The 21,929-nt window shown below is 44.2% G+C and overlaps 1 protein-coding gene across 1 annotated transcript; it reads right to left on the reverse strand.

Annotated features, from left to right (window-relative positions):
- Positions 1–805: 805 nt before the first annotated feature.
- On the reverse strand, positions 806–21,421 carry LRRC14B (leucine rich repeat containing 14B). Its single transcript, XM_030190064.1, has 2 exons — positions 20,500–21,421; positions 806–1,600 (listed from the first exon to the last, which is right to left on the reverse strand). Exons 1-2 carry the CDS (start codon positions 21,402–21,404, stop codon positions 955–957), a joined length of 1,551 nt encoding a protein of 516 aa, XP_030045924.1. The 5' UTR covers positions 21,405–21,421; the 3' UTR covers positions 806–954.
- Between the last annotated feature and the right edge of the window lie 508 nt (positions 21,422–21,929).

A 21,929-nucleotide genomic window follows, 5' to 3' on the forward strand; every position in this document is an offset into this window, starting at 1 on the left:
AATCACCCTACACAGGCAGACCTGCAGCCATAGATAATCTATGGTTGCTCAAACTAGTAGGCCAAGTGGTGGATTTGCTTAGCCTGAAAAGTCTCCATTGAGAGCTGAAAGTTTTTTATTATGAGTCTGCATACAAGAGAGCACAGGCAAACGTTTCTTATAAACAAGGAGAAGGCTAGGCTTTTACAGCCTTTTGAGACAAAAGGAAAATTAATGCCCTTGGTAATTAATGACAAACATTTCTCTATCACTTTATGTTTTCAGACTGTGAGAGAAGGCAACATGCAGATCTTCCATATCATACATTATATTTTGATCTTGAGCTTCTAGTTTTTTGGTGACTTAAGAACAATTTTGTATTTATTAAAGCATTTCTAGCAAAAAATTTAAACCTTGCTTTACCTATGGACACTTAGCTTCAATTCAGGCCTGAAGGAGGAGGCAGGCAAACAAGCAAGCAAGCAAGCAGCAAAGAGCAACATCTGTAAATTGGAGATGAGAGCCGGAGCAGTGTGGAGTTAAGTTTGTAACTACTTTCAGTGTACTTTACACCTTCTCTTTATCCTTGCTCTGACCTTACAGAGTGGTTCATTTACAATGTTTGACATACAGTTGAACCAATATTTAATATCAACAGGGTATAGACAAACCCTTGATCCAAAAAAGGACATCCAAATCAGAAGACATCCATAGCATTTTTAAGCACAAAAGATAGACATCTATAACCTTCTTTGCTGTTCAGAATTTGGACGTTTTTGTAAAACGTCCAAATTCTTATTTAGATGTTCTATCGAAAATGCCCCTCCACATTTGCTACTGGAGTTTTGGATGTTTTCCGTTAGATGTTATATTGAAAATGCCCCCCCACACACATATACTATACATAATTATTTCATCACTTATGTGGTGCCCTAAGCCACAGGAGTTTACAACAAATTACCTGCTAATTTTGTTTTAATGTATATTTTGTAGAGTAGTCAGAAGGTTGTCTATGACTTCTTTGAAAGATCTCACAAGAACAGCCCCAAGTTCATTGCCAGTCTCTTGAATATCTGGATCATAGCATCCATAGAGAGGGGTTGAAGCTATTATGTCCTCCCGATTAGCATGCAGTAAAATCAAGTTAAGTTCCTCTCTTATCTCTTCATATTTTTCATGATCAAAGTTTGAGAGACTGGTTTCTTCTAGTGGATAGGTGATATCAAGAGGATAGCAGTCCTTAGGCACTGGGAACTCAATGTATTTCAACACTGGCAGATCAGTAAAAACACTGAATAAGCATTTGAGGGCTCTGGATGATAGAGGGTTTCCAAGGAACTTGAACTCTTCTAATTGCTGGCAGGACATTAATCCCAATGTCATCATGTTTACATGCGTATCACTTAGGTTGCATTCCTCAAGGACTAGGATCCTCAAGGTGCGGGATGCTCGGCCCAGGATTTTTAAGAATGTTGATGGGTAAAGTTCTGCCATGTTGTGACCACTGAGATCCAAAACTTCCAAATGTTCAGAATGAAGGCTATTGGCAAGGTAAATCATATCAACATGGTTCAACGAGCAGTTAGCAACATCCAGTGCTTTCAATGGTGTTTTCAAAGGACTGAAGAAAAAAAATAAGAAGTAAATATTTAATAAAGTATGACTCTGAACATTTCTAGTACATTAACAGACACCATTTTCAAAAGCAAATTTGAAACTTATACATACAAGCGAGGAGTTACAAATGTAAGTTAGATGTAAAGACCTTAAAAACAATGTTCATAAAGCCACATAAAGAGACATTTCAGGACTGTATCATAGGTTTACATGCTTAATTTATGTAATATGTTGTATATTCATATGTATCAATATTTTTATTTGCTTTGAACATATATGGTATGAAGATAGTTTTATAAATGCTTTTTCCACAGGTAAATCATATTTTAGACATAGAAAATATCTATAAAAGTGTATAAAAAGTAGACACCCTGCAAAATTGTGCCTACAGTGAGCTGTGTATAGGAATTCTTGGGGGACTACTTACAGAAAAGCTGTAAGATATATATATATTTTTAATTATCCCATAGTATGTGTAAAAATGCAGAGTTAGGAAGGTGATTACATGTAGATGTGTTCAGGGGTATAATTTGGGCATGGGTGGAATTGCGAAGTGTGGATGTGGTTTACAAAATATGTGTGCACACTTACACCGACCCCGATATACAAGGTTACAGTTTAGCTATGTTTGTTGTAGCTTTTGTGAGGCTATTTTATAAAGATGTATAGGCACCTATGTTGTCTTCATAAAATAGCCTCAAAGTCATGGGTTTTAAAACACTGAGGGGGTCTTTTTTTCAAAGCTGTGCTAGCGTTTTTAGCTCGTTGTAAAAATCAGCTGGTGGTAAGTTCATGTTAGCTATTATTTTGATTGTGTAAGTTCATTTTAATTATTTTTTGATTGTGTCATAATCCATTTCTTCACGTAATTGTATGATTGTATATTTTTTATTGTTCAGATGTATATTATTTCTTAAATTATTATCGTTTTTATATTGTTTTCATGTGTTTTTAAATTTAGACCCCTGAGGCAATTCAGACTCCTGCGGCAGGTCAGTCAGCCGAAACACAACTGTGTCGAGTCTTTAGTGCCGTACAATAAACGTTTAGACTTGAACATGTTGTCAAGATATCTATTTGAGTCACCTTCGCTGTTTCCTGTATGTGTGTGTGTGTGTGGGGGGGGGGGGGGTCATGCACATAGGAGTATGTCCATCCATCCTAGACTTTATGTGGGAATGGGAGAGTGATGGTGCACAGTGAGGTGACAGAGTTACAATACTGCTATGAGTAGAAGTAGAACCATCACACAGTAGAGTTAATTCACAATCCTCCAGTGCAGGCCATGGCTAGTGCTACTTCAACCAGCCCATGGACACAGGCCTGGTTTACTGTCCTACAATTGCCATGCCCTGGCCTGCCATATTGAACTGTTATGAGACGTAGAGTGCTGAGAGATAGTTGATGGACATGAAGGGCTAGTGGTGTGCATGACAAGGGAATAGAATGTGCACAGACATTTTGGGGGTTGTGCTAGGTCAGGTGCCTGTGATCTAAATGGTGAAATTTGGTCAGGACACCCTTCATATTGCTTATGTTGGTTTGTTTGCTACCTGCAGTTGAGAGTCATGGCAGTGATGCAGAGGCAGAGCCAGATGAGGCTGTTCTACCAGGACAGGAGGCACCTGGAGCAGATGACAGCACCCACGCAGTTGCAGTGGAGGAAGGAGAAAACTGGGACACTGTGCAGATGGAGGCTGGGGAGGCAGGTGTCAGTGAGGTTAAGTACATAAGCACCGCCATACCGGGGAAAAGACCAAGGGTCCATCAAGCCCAGCATCCTGTCTCCAACAGTGGCCAATCCAGGCTTCAAGAACCCGGCAAACCACCCCCCCCCCCCCCCCCCCCCCCCAAAAAAAAAAAAAAAAACAATTCTTAATAATGTTCAATGGACTTTTCCCTCAGGAATCTGTCCAAACCCCCTTTAAATTCTGTAAGGCCAGCTGCTGTCACTACATTTTCCAGCAACAAGTTCCAGAGTCTAACTACACGCTGAGTAAAGAAAAACTTTCTCCTATTTGTTTTAAATATACCATATTCTAGCTTCATCTTGTGACCCCTGGTTTTGTTGTTGTTTGAAAGTGTAAACAAACGCTTCACATCTGTCCGCTCTACTCCGCTCATTATCTTGTAGAATTCTATCATATCACCCCTCAGCCGCCTTTTCTCCAAGCTGAAGAGCCCTAACCTTCTCAGCCTTTCCTCATAGGGAAGTCGTTCCATTCCCTTTATCATTTTCATCGCCCTTCTCTGCACCTTCTCTAATTCCTTTATATCTTTTTTGAGATGTGGCGAGCAGAATTGGACACAATATTCTAGGTGCGGTCGCACCATGGAGCAATACAACGGCATTAAAACATCCTTGTGTTTGTTTGCCATCCCTTTCCTACTAAAACTCAACATTCTGTGCGCTTTCTTAGCCACCGTAGCACACTGAGCAGAAGTGTTTAACGTCTTATCAACAATGACTCCCAGATCCCTTTCTAGGTCTGTGACTCCTAACGCGGAACCTTGCATGACATAGCTGTAATTCGGGTTCCTTTTACCCACATGCATCACTTTGCACTTGTCAACATTGAACTTCATCTGCCACTTGCATGCCCAATCTTCCAGTCTCACGAGGTCCTCCTGTAATCTTTCACACTTCTCTTGCGACTTGATGACCCTGAATAATTTTGTGTCATCTGCGAATTTAATTACCTCACTAGTTACTCCCATCTCTAGGTCATTTATAAATATGTTAAAAAGCAGCGGTCCCAGCACAGACCCCTGTGGGACCCCACTAACTACCCTTCTCCACTGAGAATACTGACCATTCAGTCCTACTCTCTGCTTCCTATCTTTCAACCAGTTCTTAATCCATAGTATTACCCTACCTCCGATCCCATGACTCTCCAGTTTCCTCTGGAGTTTTCATGAGGTACTTTGTCAAACGCCTTTTGAAAATCCAGATACACAATATCCACCGGCTCCCCATTGTCCACATGTTTGTTCACCCCCTCAAAAAAATGCAGTAGATTGGTGAGGCAAGACTTCCCTTCACTAAACATGCTGACTTTGTCTCATCAGCCCATGTTTTTGTATATGCTCTGTAATTTTATTCTTAATAATAGCCTCTACCATTTTGCCTGGTACCGACGTCAGACTCACCGGTCTATAATTTCCCGAATCTCCTCTGGAACCTTTTTTATCAGATGGAGGATATCACACTGCCTGTGCTGTTCCCATTCATGGATGTGGAAGGTGATGAAGATCTTGCAGCTGAGTCTTGGTGTTGGTGCACAAGAACAGTCAGTAAGACCTTACACTAAACTCTTGACATGTGCCCATGTGCTTATGACACAGAACCATGAGCTCTTGCAGCAGAGAACGTGAAAGCTGGCACTGTAGGAAGGATGTTTGATGTCACAAAGCAGCTGATGGCACAGAGCACATGTAGATGACTTTGAAATGATGAGCATACACTTTCCTGCAGGATGGAAGCACTGAGCAAGCAGTTGGCCTGTGTGATACCACCCATGGGGCCAGTACCCTCCAGACCCTGCACAGCAACCATCAGCCATACTCCACCAGCTGCCCAACCCATGGCTGCAAGGAAACAGCAGGGGAGTTGGACTGCCTCCATAAGGTTTCTCAGTGACAAATGTGATTCCTGGCGGCATCCATGAAAAGGAGCATACAATGGCACAGACCTTAAGACCCCCCTGCAGCTGCCAGGGAAGCTGAAGAGAGAGCTCTGGGGAGAATGATGGTCATATGGATCCCAGAAGAGGGCTGCTGCACACTGGACAGGTAGGGTGAGGGGAAGGAGATTGGGGAAGTGCAAATAGTAGTTTGCCTGGTATTGGAGATGGTGAGAGGGAGCAATGACATGTGTAGGGGAGGGAGAGAGGTATGGAGGTGAATATGGGAGGGGAAGGGCTTTGGAGTGGTGTGGGGTTGTTAATGTATATGCCGGGGCAGGTTGAGGGAGTGCTGGGGGGGCTTGTGGAAGTAGGGAGAGGGTTCAGGTGATGGTGGCGGATTCATGGTGTGCCCATAAGGGGGTGTTGGGTGTGGCACACTGATGAAGGGAATAGGAAACAGACACTGAGTTGGGGGGATGGTCATGTACATGTTACCCACTGTTCATGAAAATTAAAAAATGACCATCACAGAAAAGCTCTATGTATCAGTTCATTCCTTATTGCATAGACATGGCATTGTGTTTGTGAGTGTTCCTGCACTGGTGGTGCCTGTTCCTCTCTGGTTCTTAGTGGTGGGGCTTGTTAACCTTAGGGAGTGGATTATTCCCCTTAGTGCCAGACTGTGCAAGATACAGCAAAAGATCTTGCATATTTTGGGGGTTTGTAGAGGTGCGCCATTCCAGATCTGTCACGGCACCTGAAGCATGTCTTTATCACTCTATGATGGCCCCGGTGTCTCAGTGTGCCCTGTTGTTCTTTTCCTCTGTCTCATTTCTTGGTCTGACAATGGGTGTCATGAGCCATGTCCTCTGAAGTGAGATGGAGAGGATGAGAGAATGGAAACAGGGTCAGTTGGAGAACTGAGGTGAGTGGTGGTGTCTAAAGGCTAAAGCGGCTAGGGCTCTTCAGCTTGGAGAAAAGGCAGCTGAGGGGAGATATGATAGGTCTATAAAATAATGAGTGGAGAAATGTAAGGAGGGGTGACAAAAATTTTTTCAGGTATGTAAGTGAAAGGAGAATGACTAAAAAGGGAATTGTGAGACTAAAAGATACTGCGAACCGCTATGTGGATAATGATGAAGAAAAAGCAAATTTGCTAAATAGATACTTTTGTTCTGTTTTCACAGAAGAAAATCCTGGAGAAGGACCGCGATGGACTGCAAAAAGTACAAATGAGATTGAAGTGGATACAGCACCGTTCACGGAAGAGAGTGTATATGAACAGCTTGAAAAGCTAAAGGTGGACAAAGCCATGGGACCGGATGGGATACACCCCAGGATATTGACGGAGCTCAGAGAGGTTCTGGCAGGTCCTCTTAAAGATTTGTTTAATATATCCTTGCAGATGGGAGAGGTTCCGAGGGATTGGAGAACGGCGGAGGTGGTCCCTCTTCACAAGAGTGGTGAAAGGGAAGATGCTGGAAACTACAGGCCGGTAAGCCTCACTTCAGTTATTGGAAAAGTAATGGAAGCGATGCTGAAGGAAAGGATAGTGAATTTCCTGGAAGCCAATAAGTTGCAAGATCCCAGACAACATGGTTTTACCAAAGGGAAATCGTGCCAAACGAATCTCATTGAATTCTTTGATTGGGCGACAGGAGAATTGAATCAGGGACGAGCTATAGACGTAATCTACTTAGATTTCAGCAAAGCTTTTGATACGGTTCCCCACAGGAGGCTCTTAAATAAACTGGATGGGCTGAAGATAGGACCCGAAGTGGTGAACTGGATTAAGAACTGGTTGACGGACAGAAGCCAGAGGGTGGTGGTGAATGGAATTCGCTCGGAGGGAAAGGTGAGTAGTGGTGTGCCTCAAGGATCGGTGCTGGGACCGATTCTGTTCAATATATTTGTGAGTGACATTGCCGAAGGGTTAGAAGGTAAAGTTTGCCTATTTGCGGATGATACTAAGATCTGTAACAGAGTGGACACCCGGGAGGGAGTGGAAAACATGAAAAAGGATCTGAGGAAGCTAGAAGAATGGTCTAAGGTTTGGCAATTAAAATTAAATGCGAAGAAATGCAAAGTGATGCACTTAGGGAATAGAAATCCTCGGGAGACGTATGTGTTAGGCGGGGAGAATCTGATAGGTACGGACGGGGAGAGGGATCTTGGGGTGATAGTATCTGAGGATCTGAAGGCGACAAAACAGTGTGACAAGGCGGTGGCCGTAGCTAGAAGATTGTTAGGCTGTATAGAGAGAGGTGTGACCAGCAGAAGAAAGGGGGTGTTGATGCCCCTGTTTAAGTCATTAGTGAGGCCCCACCTGGAGTATTGTGTTCAGTTTTGGAGGCCGTATCTTGTTAAGGATGTAAAAAGAATTAAAGTGGTGCAAAGAAAAGCTACGAGAATGGTAAGGGATTTGCATTACAAGACGTATGAGGAGAGACTTGATGACCTGAACATGTATACTCTGGAAGAAAGGAGAAACAGGGGTGATATGATACAGACGTTCAAATATTTGAAAAGTATAAATCCGCAAACGAACCTTTTCCGGAGGTGCGAAGGTGGTAGAACGAGAGGACATGAAATGAGATTGAAGGGGGGCAGACTCAAGAAAAATGTCAGGAAGTATTTTTTCACGGAGAGAGTAGTGGATGCTTGGAATGCCCTACCGCGGGAGGTGGTGGAAATGAAAACGGTAACAGAATTCAAACACGCGTGGGATAAACATAAAGGAATCCTGTTCAGAAGGAATGGATCCTAAGGAGCTTAGCCGAGATTGGGTGGCAGAGCCGGTGGCGGGAGGCGGGGACAGTGCTGGGCAGACTTACACGGTCTGTGCCCTGAAAAGGACAGGTACAAATCAAGGTAAGGTATACACAAAAAGTAGCACATATGAGTTTATCTTGTTGGGCAGACTGGATGGACCATGCAGGTCTTTTTCTGCCGTTATTTACTATGTTACTAGGACTAGGGGGCATGCGGTAAAGCTACAATGTAGTAAATTTAAAACGAATCAGAGAAAATATTTCTTCATTCAACGTGTAATTAAACTCTGGAATTCGTTGCCAGAGAATGTGGTAAAGGCGGTTAGCTTAGCAGAGTTTTAAAAAGGTTTGGACAGCTTCCTAAAGGAAAAGTCCATAGACCGTTATTAAATGGACTTGGGGAAAATCCACTATTTCTGGGATAAGCAGTATAAAATGTTTTGTACTTTTTTGGGATCTTGCCAGGTATTTGTGACCTGGATTGGCCACTGTTGGAAACAGGATGCTGGGCTTGATGGACCTTTGGTCTTTCCCAGTATGGCAATACTTATGTACTTATGTGCACCTGTGACCCCATCCCAGCAACAGTGATGGGGGTCACAGGTGGCCAGTATGTCCCTCTCTATGGTGGTCAGGGCTATGCAAATTGTAGGTCCCTCCCGACATCTAGTGGCCTCTTTTCGGCAGGCTTTAACCTGTCCACTTCTTTTTTTTAGATCTTCTACATCTTGGTTCTAATGAAAGATTCCATTAAGGCATTGGTAGATGCATGCCACAGAGCCATTTTTTTTGTTAGTACTGACTCTAATGCCAGAAGCCTCTTCCAGCACATTGTAGTTACTTCTGACCTCTCTGACCAGGAGCTCTCCTGGAGCAAAATATTTGGCTTCTGCAGCCCAGGATCTTGCCTCGGTGCAGTGTTTTTTTATTTATTTGGATTTGCTCACACCTTTTTCAGTAGTAGCTCAAGGTGAGTTACATTCAGGTCCCAGGAGGGCTCACATTCTAAGCTTGTACCTGAGACAATGGAGGGTTAAGTGACTTGCCCAAGATCTCAAGGAGCAGCAGTGGGATTTAAACTGGCCACCTCTGGATGTCAAGACTGGTGCTCTAACCACTAGGCCACTCCTCCACTCCACATGTTTGTCAGTTGGATGTTGTTGGGCACCCAGAACCGTATCTATCTATATAAAACGCACCTCCAACGTTCTAATGAACCCTCACTTTCCCAACATTCTAAAGTGAGGTGGCTGAGATCGCTTTTTGCTCCATGAGTGTCTGCCCCGCCCACGCGTCAAATGTTATGACATCGGGGGCGGAGCAATGACACTCAACCAATCACATGAGGCAGCCTCAGTGATCGAAAACAAAAAAAAAAACCTGCTGACATGAAGGGAAGGGACAGCTGGAGAAGGTCGCCCACCAAGCCACACCCCCTCCCTAACGACTCACTCACTGAGGCATGATGAGTGATAGAAAAAAAAAACCCAGCTGAAGCAAATGGAACAGACAGCAGCACAGCCAAGAGAAACAACTAAAACAAACTCTGTCTCACAGCAGGATCCCAGTTCCCCCCCTTCACACACCCTATAACCTTCCCCCTGTCAATCTCTAAAGAGGACAGTGAGGAGAAGAGAAACAAGGAAGGTCGCCCACCAAGCCACCCCCCCACCCCCCCCATAACGACTCAATCACTCAGACAGGATGAATGATAGAAAAAAAAACCCCATCAAGTAAACGGACGGCAGACGACCACAGCCAGCACAAACAAAGAAGGTAAGGCTGCAAAAAAATCTGTCTCACAAAGCAATACAACGATGCAGCCTCACAGTTTCCAAACCCTGCCCCCACCTCTAATACTCTCCTCTGATTCTGGCACACACACCAACACAGAAATACACTGCAGCCTCACAATTAGCAAAGCCTGCCCCTACCTTCCACCATCAACCCTCTCACTCACATACACACTGATGAACGATCCCAATTCCACCCTTCCCAACCCCCAACTTGCTGTAAAAAAAAAAAAAATGACAATCATCTGACTTGGCTCAGAATTAGCCCAAACACATGAGGTGAGCCAAAACCAGATCCCAGTTCACACCCTGCCACCATCAACCCTCTCACACACATACACACTGATGCACGATCCCAGTATCCCCCCATCACACCACCCCACCCCCCTACAACCCCCCCACCCCTCCCCCTGTCAATCTCTAAACAGAAGAACTGCTAAGCTGCTGTAAAAAAACATGGACACATCTCACTTCCCTCACAATGAGCCCCGACACCAGTGGCGTTACTAGGGGCCAGTGTTGCCATATAAAAAAAAAAATTCCCGCCCAAAAACTGCACACACCCCACCCCCGACATCATCACCCCCTCCCCCGCCATCAACCCCGCCCCTTCCGTCATCACCCCTGCCCCGCCATCATCAGTCCCACCCCTTCCGTCATCACCCCCGCCCCCATCGCCCCGCCCAATACGTCGCCTCGCCCAATATGTCACCAAACCCCGCCTCTGTCGCCGTTAGCCCCACCCCTGCCGGCCGAAAAACCGCCCAAAACCCGCGCGAAAAAAAAAAGCCCAAAAAACCGCAACACGCCGCGGGCAAAAGTTTCCCGCGGCAGGTCGCGGAAATATCTTAATATAATCTGCACTAATTACAAAGTCCACATCTGGGGGAATATGAAGATTCAAAATTAAAGAAAAACTTCCCATAAAGAGGAAAAAGGGAAAAAGCTTATCTTCAGCCTGTTTTATATCACAGGTTCTGGAGACTACTAACAAGGAGGAAATTCAGTCTGTACCTCCTCAGACACAGGAGAAGCAGTCTTATCACTAAGGAATGCAGTCATATGTGAAGGTTCCAAAAATATAAGTTATTGAACCAGATATTGCATCTACAAGGGAATGACAGTAGGAAACGGGCTCCTATCTGAAGGGACCTTGGTCTAAGCAACAAAAACTGCTTTCTTCTTTTTCGTGTAGCTCTCACTACATCCAGGTAAACCTATATTTGAACTCTCATAAAATGCTGTCTTCTGAATCAGTAGTTAAAATCATAGTAATTAGATTCACATTAGTATCTCCAGGAGTATTTCCAGGAAATTCTAAACTGTCCAAAAAACATCAGGCCCATTTTATTTTCTTCATAGGTAGAAGAGAGTCTGTATTTACATTTAGAACATCTTTCATATAATTCTTCAAATATTTCTTGTTGAATACTCTGATTTTACCATCCAAACATGCTGAAAGACAAGTAAAACCTTTAGAGTGTTGATATATTCAGTGTGATTTAACCAATTAGTAGGGCTCCTACCTGGTTAAATAACACTGACTGAGTCTAATCTGAATTTTCAGCAGCATTTACTAGGATAGTACTGCTAAAACTCTGGGCAGAGGCAGACTGGAGGTGAGAATCTGGGTGGAGACAGGAGTTATCCAGACACCACCTATATTCAGCAGTGGTACCCGTATAGTTACCCAGTTAGCTTAAGATAGAAAAATGGGTGTCCTAATTTAACTGGGGAGAATATCGGCAGTACCTAGATAACTGTTGGTGGCCACCTAACAGGGGCGTAGCCAGACAACAGATTTTGGGTGGGCCTAGGGAAGAAGTGGGTGGGCACCAGTTGTTCTCCCCCCACCCAACCACCACCCAAAAAATGCTTCTTTCCACCTTGGCAGTCTGCAGCAGGCATGCGCTGAAAACTGAACATACACAGGTGCCGGTATCATGGAGAGTAGCATTTTCGTTACCATCTGGAGGAAGTCTTCAGCTGGCCGAGCTTGGGATCCCACAGCTACCACTAAATGTGTGCTACTGTTGGGTGGGCCTGAGCCCTAAGTGGGTGGGCTACGGCCCACCCAGGCCCACCTGTGGCTACGCCACTGCCAACTTAATACCCAGATATTCAGTGGCAGTATTTGGGTACAGCCTAGTATTTAATACCTGACTGCTAAGGCTTGGTATTGACCTATTAGTGTTTAATCCTCCCTCACAGTAACAGATGCTGTCTGTTAATACTGGGACACTTCCTACCAACCACCTGCATAGGCCATAGGGAGTCACTGAATGCATGAAACATCACCCATAAAATGCAAATCTTCTCTTAGCTGTCTGGATAAATCACTATCAATATTTTCTGGCTCTCCAGTCTTTTGCATATATCAGTTACTAAACTTCTAATTAGAAGTCCAGTGCATCAATACTGTGGCTGCAATTCTAACTCTTGGCATCTTTCAACTTTTCCTATCAAGCAGATAGTTTAAATGAATTCAGTACTACAAACAATAATCTTGTTTCCTACCTGCTTTTCCTTGAGAATGACTTAGTCCCTTGTTGCATAAACTTCCAGGCCTTCCTTCCCCACCTTAGTCTTCTCTGGATTAGATGCTCCAAGCATCTTCCCTTCCACGCAGCACACTGAGCACCATTCTTCAAGCTATCATCCATCCACCTCCATCTGTGAAGTTTTCTTCAATTGTCCCACTTGGGCTCTGTAATGGCTTCTTCTGATGGAAGCCACAACCATCTGCTCTTATGACTTCCTTTGACAGGACACCTATTATCCCCAACATTAACTCTGGTGATGCTGACTGCCCCTAAGCATATAAGAAAATGTAATCTTACACTACCTTACTATGTCTTTTGTCCTATAGAACACATCCTAAGGGGTGTTGGGAGAGTAGTCTGCCCAACATTTCCTAAGTGAATTCACCCTTCTTCCAGGAATGTAAGTAAATGTAGTTCCAAGCTAGCTTTCCCAAGTTTTTACCATTGTGGCTAAGGCTTTCATGTTTCTTGGAACTGAGAAGCTTCACAGTAATATAAAAACAAATTAAATCTTTTCAATTCCCCTCCTCCTTTTTTCCTTATATTTTTCTTCTCTGAGGGAGAGGGATTGATATTAAAGCTGAGCAGATGATGTACATGGACAAATTGGATAGGTTGCATAGTCTTTTTCTGCTGTCATATTCTATGCTTCCCTCCTGTGAAGTTCAGTCACCTGCCTGCAGATGGTTCAACTCCAGGTCAGCCTTGCTTGGATGAATTTGTGACCTGCTATCAGCAGGTGTCAGTAGGCTCCAGCAGGCTTGCAGACTGCCTTGATCTACTCTATGCTTGCCACTTTCTTCTGGAGACCATCTTTTTCTTCCTGTATTTGTACATAAACCCAGTCTTAGTATGACCTCTGGCAGAGTTTGGCCTGCACTGTTTTCTCTGTCACATAATACTTTGGCTCCTTTGCTGTTTCTGATTTGCACTGTGTATGCTCTCTTAAGGGTCACCACATGGTGGCAGCAATGTTTGTGACATACTTCCTGTCACATGGCTTCACCCAGAAGTAATGTAATCAAGATGGCAGACATCCTCATCAACCTTGTACTAAGTCCCTGGTGGGTTCCATACTTGCATCCATTCAGAATTATCTTAGTGACTTCCTGTGTACTTGTGATCCCTGCTTTCTTCCCAAGTTTCCCTGGTATCTGGTACACCATCCCAGGCTTTGGGTTTCTGATAGCTAAGTCCTGGTGACCACTAGCACCTGAAGGCTCAACCCAAAGGGAGTGGCTTCTATAAATGGAAGACTTCACCTAATCTTCTCTGGATCAAGGTTGTTCCTATTCAGTGGAAATTAATCTGTGAATCTTGCCATTTTGCTTTTCCTGTGTCATTCTTATGGATGAGAACTATCACATCAAGCTCTGGTCATTATGGAGCCAACTGACCTGGTTATGGTCCTAGTTGCTCATAGAAAGTGTCTCAGAGTATTAAACCAACACTTTTTCCTAATTTAGGAGCAGAGTTAGGATTTTTGCCAGATATAACCCATAGATCCTGCACCTCCAGCCTCAATGTCTGAGGCAGGACTAGCTCTGCCTGATAAAGAACTGAGAGTTGAGACTCCCCTACTGTTTTCTGGAGATCCTAAGACCTATCATGGGATTCTTGAATAGTGCTTCCTTTTATCCATGTTACAGTTCTTTCATTTTTCTGACTCCAGGATAGTATATATTATTTCATTATTGACTGGGGAGTGTGAGAGTGCAGAGGAGACACTAGCCTGGGCCTCCCCATTCCAAGAGAAACAGTATCTAAGAGTAGTGAGTTATGACACCTTTATTAATGCCTTTAAGAGAGTCTTATGATTCAAGCTGCTTGGCTTCTACCTCCTCTAGATTAAATGGGAGATCAATATGGTTGGCCAGTAACATGTTTTAGTTCTGCATTGTCTTCATGGTGGAGGCCTTTTTTTTTTTTTATATCAGAACAGTCTTTCTGATTGAATCAAGGCTACATTTACCCTTTCAAATTTACATTTGGAGTTTACACACATCTGTGAAAATCAGTCCTAGCTTCAACTGCTCACCTGGAATCCTACCATCCTTGCCATCCTACCAGTTGATCATCCCTTACAAGCAGGGTAACCTATGTAGGTAGCCCATTTAGGGCTTAGATTCTCCTCTGCAGAAAAAGACTGAAGGGTAAGAGGCAGGACCTGTGTCTTTTTTTTGTGCAGCACAAGAATATTTTGCCATGAGATGTCACTGCAAGTTAAAGCCTGGTTTTGATGCCATACAAGGGTATACTCTGAATTTGGTCACCGTTCCTCTGAACCATGTTATTCAATTCCTCTTTATCTCAGTTACCCCATGTTGGTCTTCCGTGTGGAGATGTTAGCTTCATCAAATCAGGGAATGCCAGGAACTTAATTAGTCTTGAATGTTGTTTGCTCACACAGGATTATACTGAAGATGAACTCAATGACTCTTTACTAGAGCTTGGTCTGCATCTTTTCTGTATTGCTTGGTGCTTTGGCTCCCTTGATGCTTTTCAGATTTGCATTCTTCTTCAAGTCCTTACTGTGCTCTAGCCCTGCAACCATTGAGAGTCTTCTTGGTGAAATTCTGTGTACTTGTGTTCCTGCCTTCTTCCCAGATTTCCTTGGTACCTGGCATCCCATCCCAGGCTACGGATTGCAGGCAGCTAATTCTTGAATGTTGCCAGCACTGGAGGGATTAATTCAAATGGAAGGTGACTGCTAATAGCAGAAGTTCTAGCCAAATCTTCCTCAGACCTGGTATGCCCCCATTTATTTATTTATTTATTTTTATTTATAAATTATTAAATTTACATTTATGCAATAATACATAGATACATACTTTAGACATTAAAGTATTAACAAGATATCTCAAAAAGGCAAAAACATCCTCTTATTTAGTCCACAAATATTGATCCAAGATCTAGGAAATTGGTATGCCCCCATTTAATGGAGAACCAATCTGTCAACCTTGCACTCTCGCTGTTCCTGGATGTTCCTTACAGACAAGAACCATCACACTTCTCACCCTTTGGCATTAGCATCTTACCTTCTCTTTCAACTTTGCTGATCCCAGGGGTTGGGGAAATGGTGCTGATGAAAGAGGAGAGGCAATTTCCCTTGCCTCTCCCCACCCTTATCTACTACTATCACCTTTCATCTCCTCCTCCCCCTTTAGTTGGTGCGAACAATCAGTCAGGCAGCACTCCTTAACTCATTATTTATTACTGTTGCCTCTACATGGGGCCCCATAGTCTTCAGACCTGCTGCTCCTATGATTTGAAAAAGAAGTTGGCAAAGGAGGAGGCAGCAACAGGTAAAGAATGATGCTTGCTGACTACACCTGCTGGCAGGAGCCCAGAATGCAAAAGACCAAAATGGGGAAGAGATCAAGACTGCTGGTAAGTGGGTTTCAAAAAGGTTTGGAGAAGTTCCTAAAGAAAAATCCATAAACCATTACTGGGGAAAGCCACTGTTCATCTCTGGAGGTAAGTAGCATAGAATCTAGCTACTATTGGTATCCTCCCAGGAATATGTGACCAGGATTAGCCAGTGCAAAATAGGATATTGGACTAAATGGGCCTTTGGCCTGACCAAGTATGGCAATTCTTATGTTCTTATGCTGGTGGCATTGACCCACCTTGTCTTTTATTTGCAGGCACATAAATTTTACTGCACACCTGAGATTCTCCTGTGACATATTAGTATGCCAAGACATGCTAGTTGGGGACCTCTGGTCTAGACTATAAATATTTATGATCATAGATTTCCAGCTATTTCTCTTTGCCCAGTTTATATTCTGCATAACTACTTAGAACAGAGATTCTCATCTCTCTCCTGAAGGCATATCTAACCAGTTAGGTTTTTAGGTTCACCACAATTAATATGTTTGAGAGTGATTTGTATATAATGGTGTCTCCCTTATGTAAATTTATTTCATGACAGGGGTATAGCTACCATTGAGCGAGCCTGACAAAATGCCCAGAACCTACAACTGAACCCTCCCTTCCTCTCCCCTCGCCTGGGTCGGCATCTCTGCAGCTCCTCACTCACCTGCCTGCCACTCCTTCAAAGGCTGCAGTGGGTCACGGCAGAGAGAGGATAAAATCTGCCTTTCTCTGGTTGGCAGAGCCTTTCTTCTGTGTGTTCTGCCCACAGGAAGTTGCATCAAAGAGGCAGGATGCACAGAGGAAAAGATCCAGTGGCCAGACAGAGGCAGCTTTCAGCCTCTCTCTGCTGCTGCGATTTGTTGCAGCCTTTGGAGACCAACAGGTGGGTGAGTGAGGAGCTGTAGAGATGCCGACCCTGGTGTGGGGAGAAGAGAGACAGAGAGAACTGGAACAAAGGAGAGGGTAAAGAGAGGGGATAGATGCTGGAATGAGGAGGTGGGGAGAGAGAGAGACACACACACACACACTGGACCAAGAAGATAGGGAGGAGAGACAGAGAGAGAGACTGACATCTTAGACTAGGGAGAGGATGAGAGACACCTTGGACCAAGAAGGGAAGGGGAAGAGAGACACACAAGAAGGGGGGTGGAAGAGAGAGAGGGAGAAACACACACACACACACACACACACAAACTGGATCAAAAAATGGAGGCACGGCGAGACAGACAGAGAGAAACCCTGGGCCAAGGAGGGGGAGGAAGAGAGAGAGAGAGACACACACACCCTGGATTAAGGAGGGGGTAGAGACAGAGAAATAAACACATACACACACACACTGGACCAAGGGGGGGGGGGGGAGAGAGAGAGAATAAGAGAGGCCCTTGACCAAGAAGGGAAGGGGAAAAGAGACACACAAGAAGGGGGGTGGAAGAGAGAGAGAGAGAGAGGGAGAAACACACACACACACACACACACACACAAACTGGATCAAAAAAAGGAGGCGCGGCGAGACAGACAGAGAGAAACCCTGGGCCAAGGAGGGGGAGGAAGAGAGAGAGAGACACACACACCCTGGATTAAGGAGGGGGTAGAGACAGAGAAATAAACACATACACACACACACTGGACCAAGGGGAGGGGGAGAGAGAACAAGAGAGGCCCTTGACCAAGAAAGAAGGGGAAGTGAGACAGACCCTGGACCAAGGAGGGATGGAAGGAGAGAAAGAAGAGATACAAGACCATGGATGAGGAAGAGGGTCAAGGGTTAGGGGTGCAGGAGGAAGAGACAAGAAAAGAAAGTGAACACAGGGAGGGACAAGGAGACAGAGAAAAGATGCTGGACATGGAGCATAGAGACAGGGACACAGAGGGGCAATGCTGGATACAAGGGGAGGGATAGCGACACAGAGGGGAATAGAGTAAGATCGGGACACAGAGAAGAGAATAGGGGCAGAGACACAGAGGGAAGCCACTGGACAGGATGGAGAAGGATTAGGAGGAAAAATGGATAATGGACAAAGAGAGAGAAGAAATGTCAAAAGGACAGGAGACCCTGGAGAGAGTTAAGAAAAAAACAGAAATGCAGGAAACACTGGGACCAAATCAATGCTCAGACAGCAAAGGTAGAAAAAAAAGTATATTTTGTTTCTGAATTTATTAATTGTAATATGTCAGCTTTCAGAAATGTTCATATCTTGGATTTCAATTTCTATTATTGTGACAGGTTTTCTATATAGGTGTGGAATGTGTTTGAGTTTTTTTTGTAGGGTTTACTGGAGCTCTGAAAAGGTTCTTCCTCCATCTCTCCCCACCACCACCACCATCATTGGATAGGATGAAATGTCCTATTGTGGATTAAAAACTGGTTGAAGGATAGGAAACAGAGTGGGGTTAAATGGGCAGTATTCACAATGGAGAAGGGTAGTTAGTGGGGTTCCTCAGGGGTCTGTGCTAGGACCGCTGCTTTTTAATATATTTATAAATGATTTAGAGATGGGAGTAACTAGCGAGGTAATTAAATTTGCTGATGACACAAAGTTACTCAAAGTTGTTAAATCGCGACAGGATTGTGAAAAATTACAAGAGGACCTTACGAGACTGGGAGACTGGGCGGCTAAATGGCAGATGACGTTTAATATGAGCAAGTGCAAGGTGATGCATGTGGGAAAAAAGAACCCGAATTATAGCTACGTCACGCAAGGTTCCACGTTAGGAGTTACGGACCAAGAAAGAGATCTGGGTGTTGTCGTCGTCGTCGTCGATAATACACTGAAACCTTCTTCTCAGTGTGCTGCTGCGGCTAGGAAAGTGAATAGAATGTTGGGTATTATTAGGAAAGGTATGGAAAACAGGTGTGAGGATGTTATAATGCCGTTGTATCGCTCCATGGTGCGACCGCACCTTGAGTATTGTGTTCAATTCTGGTCGCCGCATCTCAAGAAAGATATAGTACAATTGGAAAAGGTGCAGAGAAGGGCGACTAAAATGATAGCGGGGATGGGACGACTTCCCTATGAAGAAAGATTAGGGAGGCTAGGGCTATTCAGCTTGGAGAAGAGTCGGCTGAGGGGAGACATGATAGAGGCAGGGGCGTATCTGAACTGCGGCGGTAGGGGGGGCCAGGGCCAGAGTGAGGGGGCACATTATAGCCCCCCCCCCCGCCGCCATTGCCGATCCCCCTCCCCCAGCCGCTGCCATTGCCAACCCTCCCCCTCCGTTGCTCGCCTACCTTCGCTGGCGGGGGACCCCAACCCCCGCCAGCCGAGGTCCGCGTCCTCCTGCCCCTGCCGGCTGCCTTTAAAGAATTCCGTCAGCTGGCGGGGGACCCCCAACCCCCGCCAGCCAAGCCGAGGTCCTTTCATTTTTCCACCGAAGCTGGCGCCGACGAAAGTTTCTTTTGAGTCTGACGTCGCTGCACGTTGTACGTGCAGGACGTCAGACTCAGAAACAGCTTCATTCTGTTTCTGAGTCTGACGTCCTGCACGTACATCAGACTCAAAAGAAACTTTCGTCGGCGCCAGCTTCGGTGGAAAAATGAAAGGACCTCGGCTTGGCTGGCGGGGGTTGGGGGTCCCCCGCCAGCTGACGGAATTCTTTAAAGGCAGCCGGCAGGGGCAGGAGGACGCGGACCTCGGCTGGCGGGGGTTGGGGTCCCCCGCCAGCGAAGGTAGGCGAGCAACGGAGGGGGAGGGTTGGCAGCGGTAGGGGGGTCCAGGGCGAAATCTGCGGGGGCCCAGGATAGAGGTATATAAAATAATGAGTGGAGTGGAACAGGTGGATGTGAAGTGTCTGTTCACGCTTTCCAAAAATACTAGGACTAGGGGGCATGCGATTAAACTACAGTGTAGTAAATTTAAAACAAATCGTAGAAAAGTTTTCTTCACACAACGTATAATTAAACTCTGGAATTCGTTGCCGGAGAAAGTGGTGAAGGCGGTTAGCTTAGCAGAGTTTAAAAAGGGGTTGGACAGTTTCCTAAAGGACAAGTTCATAAACCGCTACTAAATGGACTTGGGAAAAATCCACAATTCCAGGAATAACATGTATAGAATGTTTGTACGTTTGGGAAGCTTGCCAGGTGCCCTTGGCCTGGATTGGCCGCTGTCGTGGACAGGATTGCTGGGCTCGATGGACCCTTGGTCTTTTCCCAGTATGGCATTACTTATGTACCTTGGGAGAGGTGGTATTATAGGGGGCCCATCTCAGTTTTTCCTCCTAGGGCCCATTCAGTCCTAGCTATGTCACTGTTCATGCATATTCATTGTGTTAATCCCGGTCCAGTCTAACAGACTGAAAGAACAACTGATGCTAGCATCACTGTTTCAAAAGACAATTCGAAATCAGAAGATTTTCAGCTCTCTATTCCCTGTACTTGGAGTTAAAATATGGAACTCTCTATCTATTGCCATAAGAACAGAAAACAGCTACCTTAGCTTCAGAAAGAGGCTAAAAACCTTTCTTTTCCCAAAGACTGCTTCATAACAATCCATTGACTTCTACCTTCTAGTATCATCCATTATCCTTTCCTATAATGTATTTGGTCTCATGCATTACACCAGTGGTCTCTAATTGTTCTCATGCCTCACACTAACATTAGCTTTTGTCTCATCTAGAATGTAGACCACACTGAACCCTGGAAAGGGGGTATTAGTGGTATACAAGAACTAATTTGATTACAAAACTGGCTAGACATGTCTCCAGAAGAGGACTGAGAAGCAATGATTTAGATGGCTCTCTGTTTTCCTCTATGTCTCATGCTCTCCAGTACCAAAATAGCTATAATTTATCTTACCTGAGCAATTTTCGTATTTTTCCTGAGAGTATAGAAAATGCCAGGCTCAGCTGAGTTAGATGTGTCATATTGCTTAGCTTCTCTCCAATTCTGGTGAAAACAACTTCATCCTCAGATGTGAACCTATCCACATTGAAAGTTCTGGCAGGCAAAGTGAGAGATGTTAATTGTGGGAAGTTCACATTATTGAGAAGAACCTCCAGATGTTCCATTTGTAAACGGATATTATGAACTACTTCAAGTTTCCGAAGACAAGCAGGTTCTGTGAGCTTTATAATGTAAAAAAATTTCCTTAGAGCTAGACTGTCAGCTCTGAATGCCATACACCGAATCTTCAGTGGGGAATGACATCTCATCAGCAAGACTTGCACCACCAGATCATAGCTGCGCTCCGTAACAAACAAATTAACAAGGACATCAATAGTAATATCAGAGATAGCAGGATTGAACTGCTGCTTTTGCATCTCAACAAGTAGATCCCAACACAATTGTGAAAGTAACTTTGTTCTTTCCCACCTACCTAAAGTCTTCTTACATTTGCAAAGCTGAACTTCAACATCTTTTATGCCAGTGAGATTTACCACTTTTAACCTCTTTGTATATGTAGCAGAGCAATTTAATACATAGTCCCTTAATCCAGTTAAACAAGCCTCTAAATTAACACGGCATGTCCAGTGGCATATGTCTTCTTGATGGTCCAATGTACTTCCTAACAATTTCCCAAGATTAAGGTCTTCCAGTGGCCAGTTTTCCACAAGGTCATGAATTATTTCACCTTGTTCCAGCAGGTAACTGGCTTTGAAAAGAAGAGGATAAAGATTATGTGTAATACTTGGTAGGTTGCGTCTAGCAATCACTGCATTTGATACCAAGGACTCCGCGCTAATAAACTTCAGTGTCTTCATCTTTTTGCTGTGTTCAGTTCCTTTACATCATAACTACTGAGCAGTTAGCGTTGCATTTCACTAATCAGTCTGCAATATTTTTAGAAGCAGCTGCTGTCTGGAATGTTTTGAGAAAGGAGAGATGGTGGTCACATGCTGGATTCTTATACATCTATTTTTGGAACAGGTTCATTTATATACTCATCATTAGAAAACATTTCAATTTCTTGTCCATGTACCAATCCTCAAATTTTGAGAAATAAGCAGCCTTTGAAAAATAACTGACAAATTATCTTTCAGATACACTACATAAATTACCTTGTTTAAAAGCCACAGTATATATATATATTACACTTGTACCCCGCGCTTTCCCACTAAAAGCAGGTTCAATGCGGCTTACATAGTAATAGGGATTACAGAATATTGATAAAGACAATAAAGTTAAGTATAGCAGAATAATAAAAGAGAATAGGTAGGTAGAGAAGGACAGGGTGAAGGGAATAGGAGAGGAGTGAGCACGGGTAGGTGAACATTGGAAGAAGGGTG

This window comes from Microcaecilia unicolor, chromosome 1 (genome assembly GCF_901765095.1).
Source record: "Microcaecilia unicolor chromosome 1, aMicUni1.1, whole genome shotgun sequence".
Taxonomy (NCBI): Eukaryota; Metazoa; Chordata; class Amphibia; order Gymnophiona; family Siphonopidae; genus Microcaecilia; species Microcaecilia unicolor.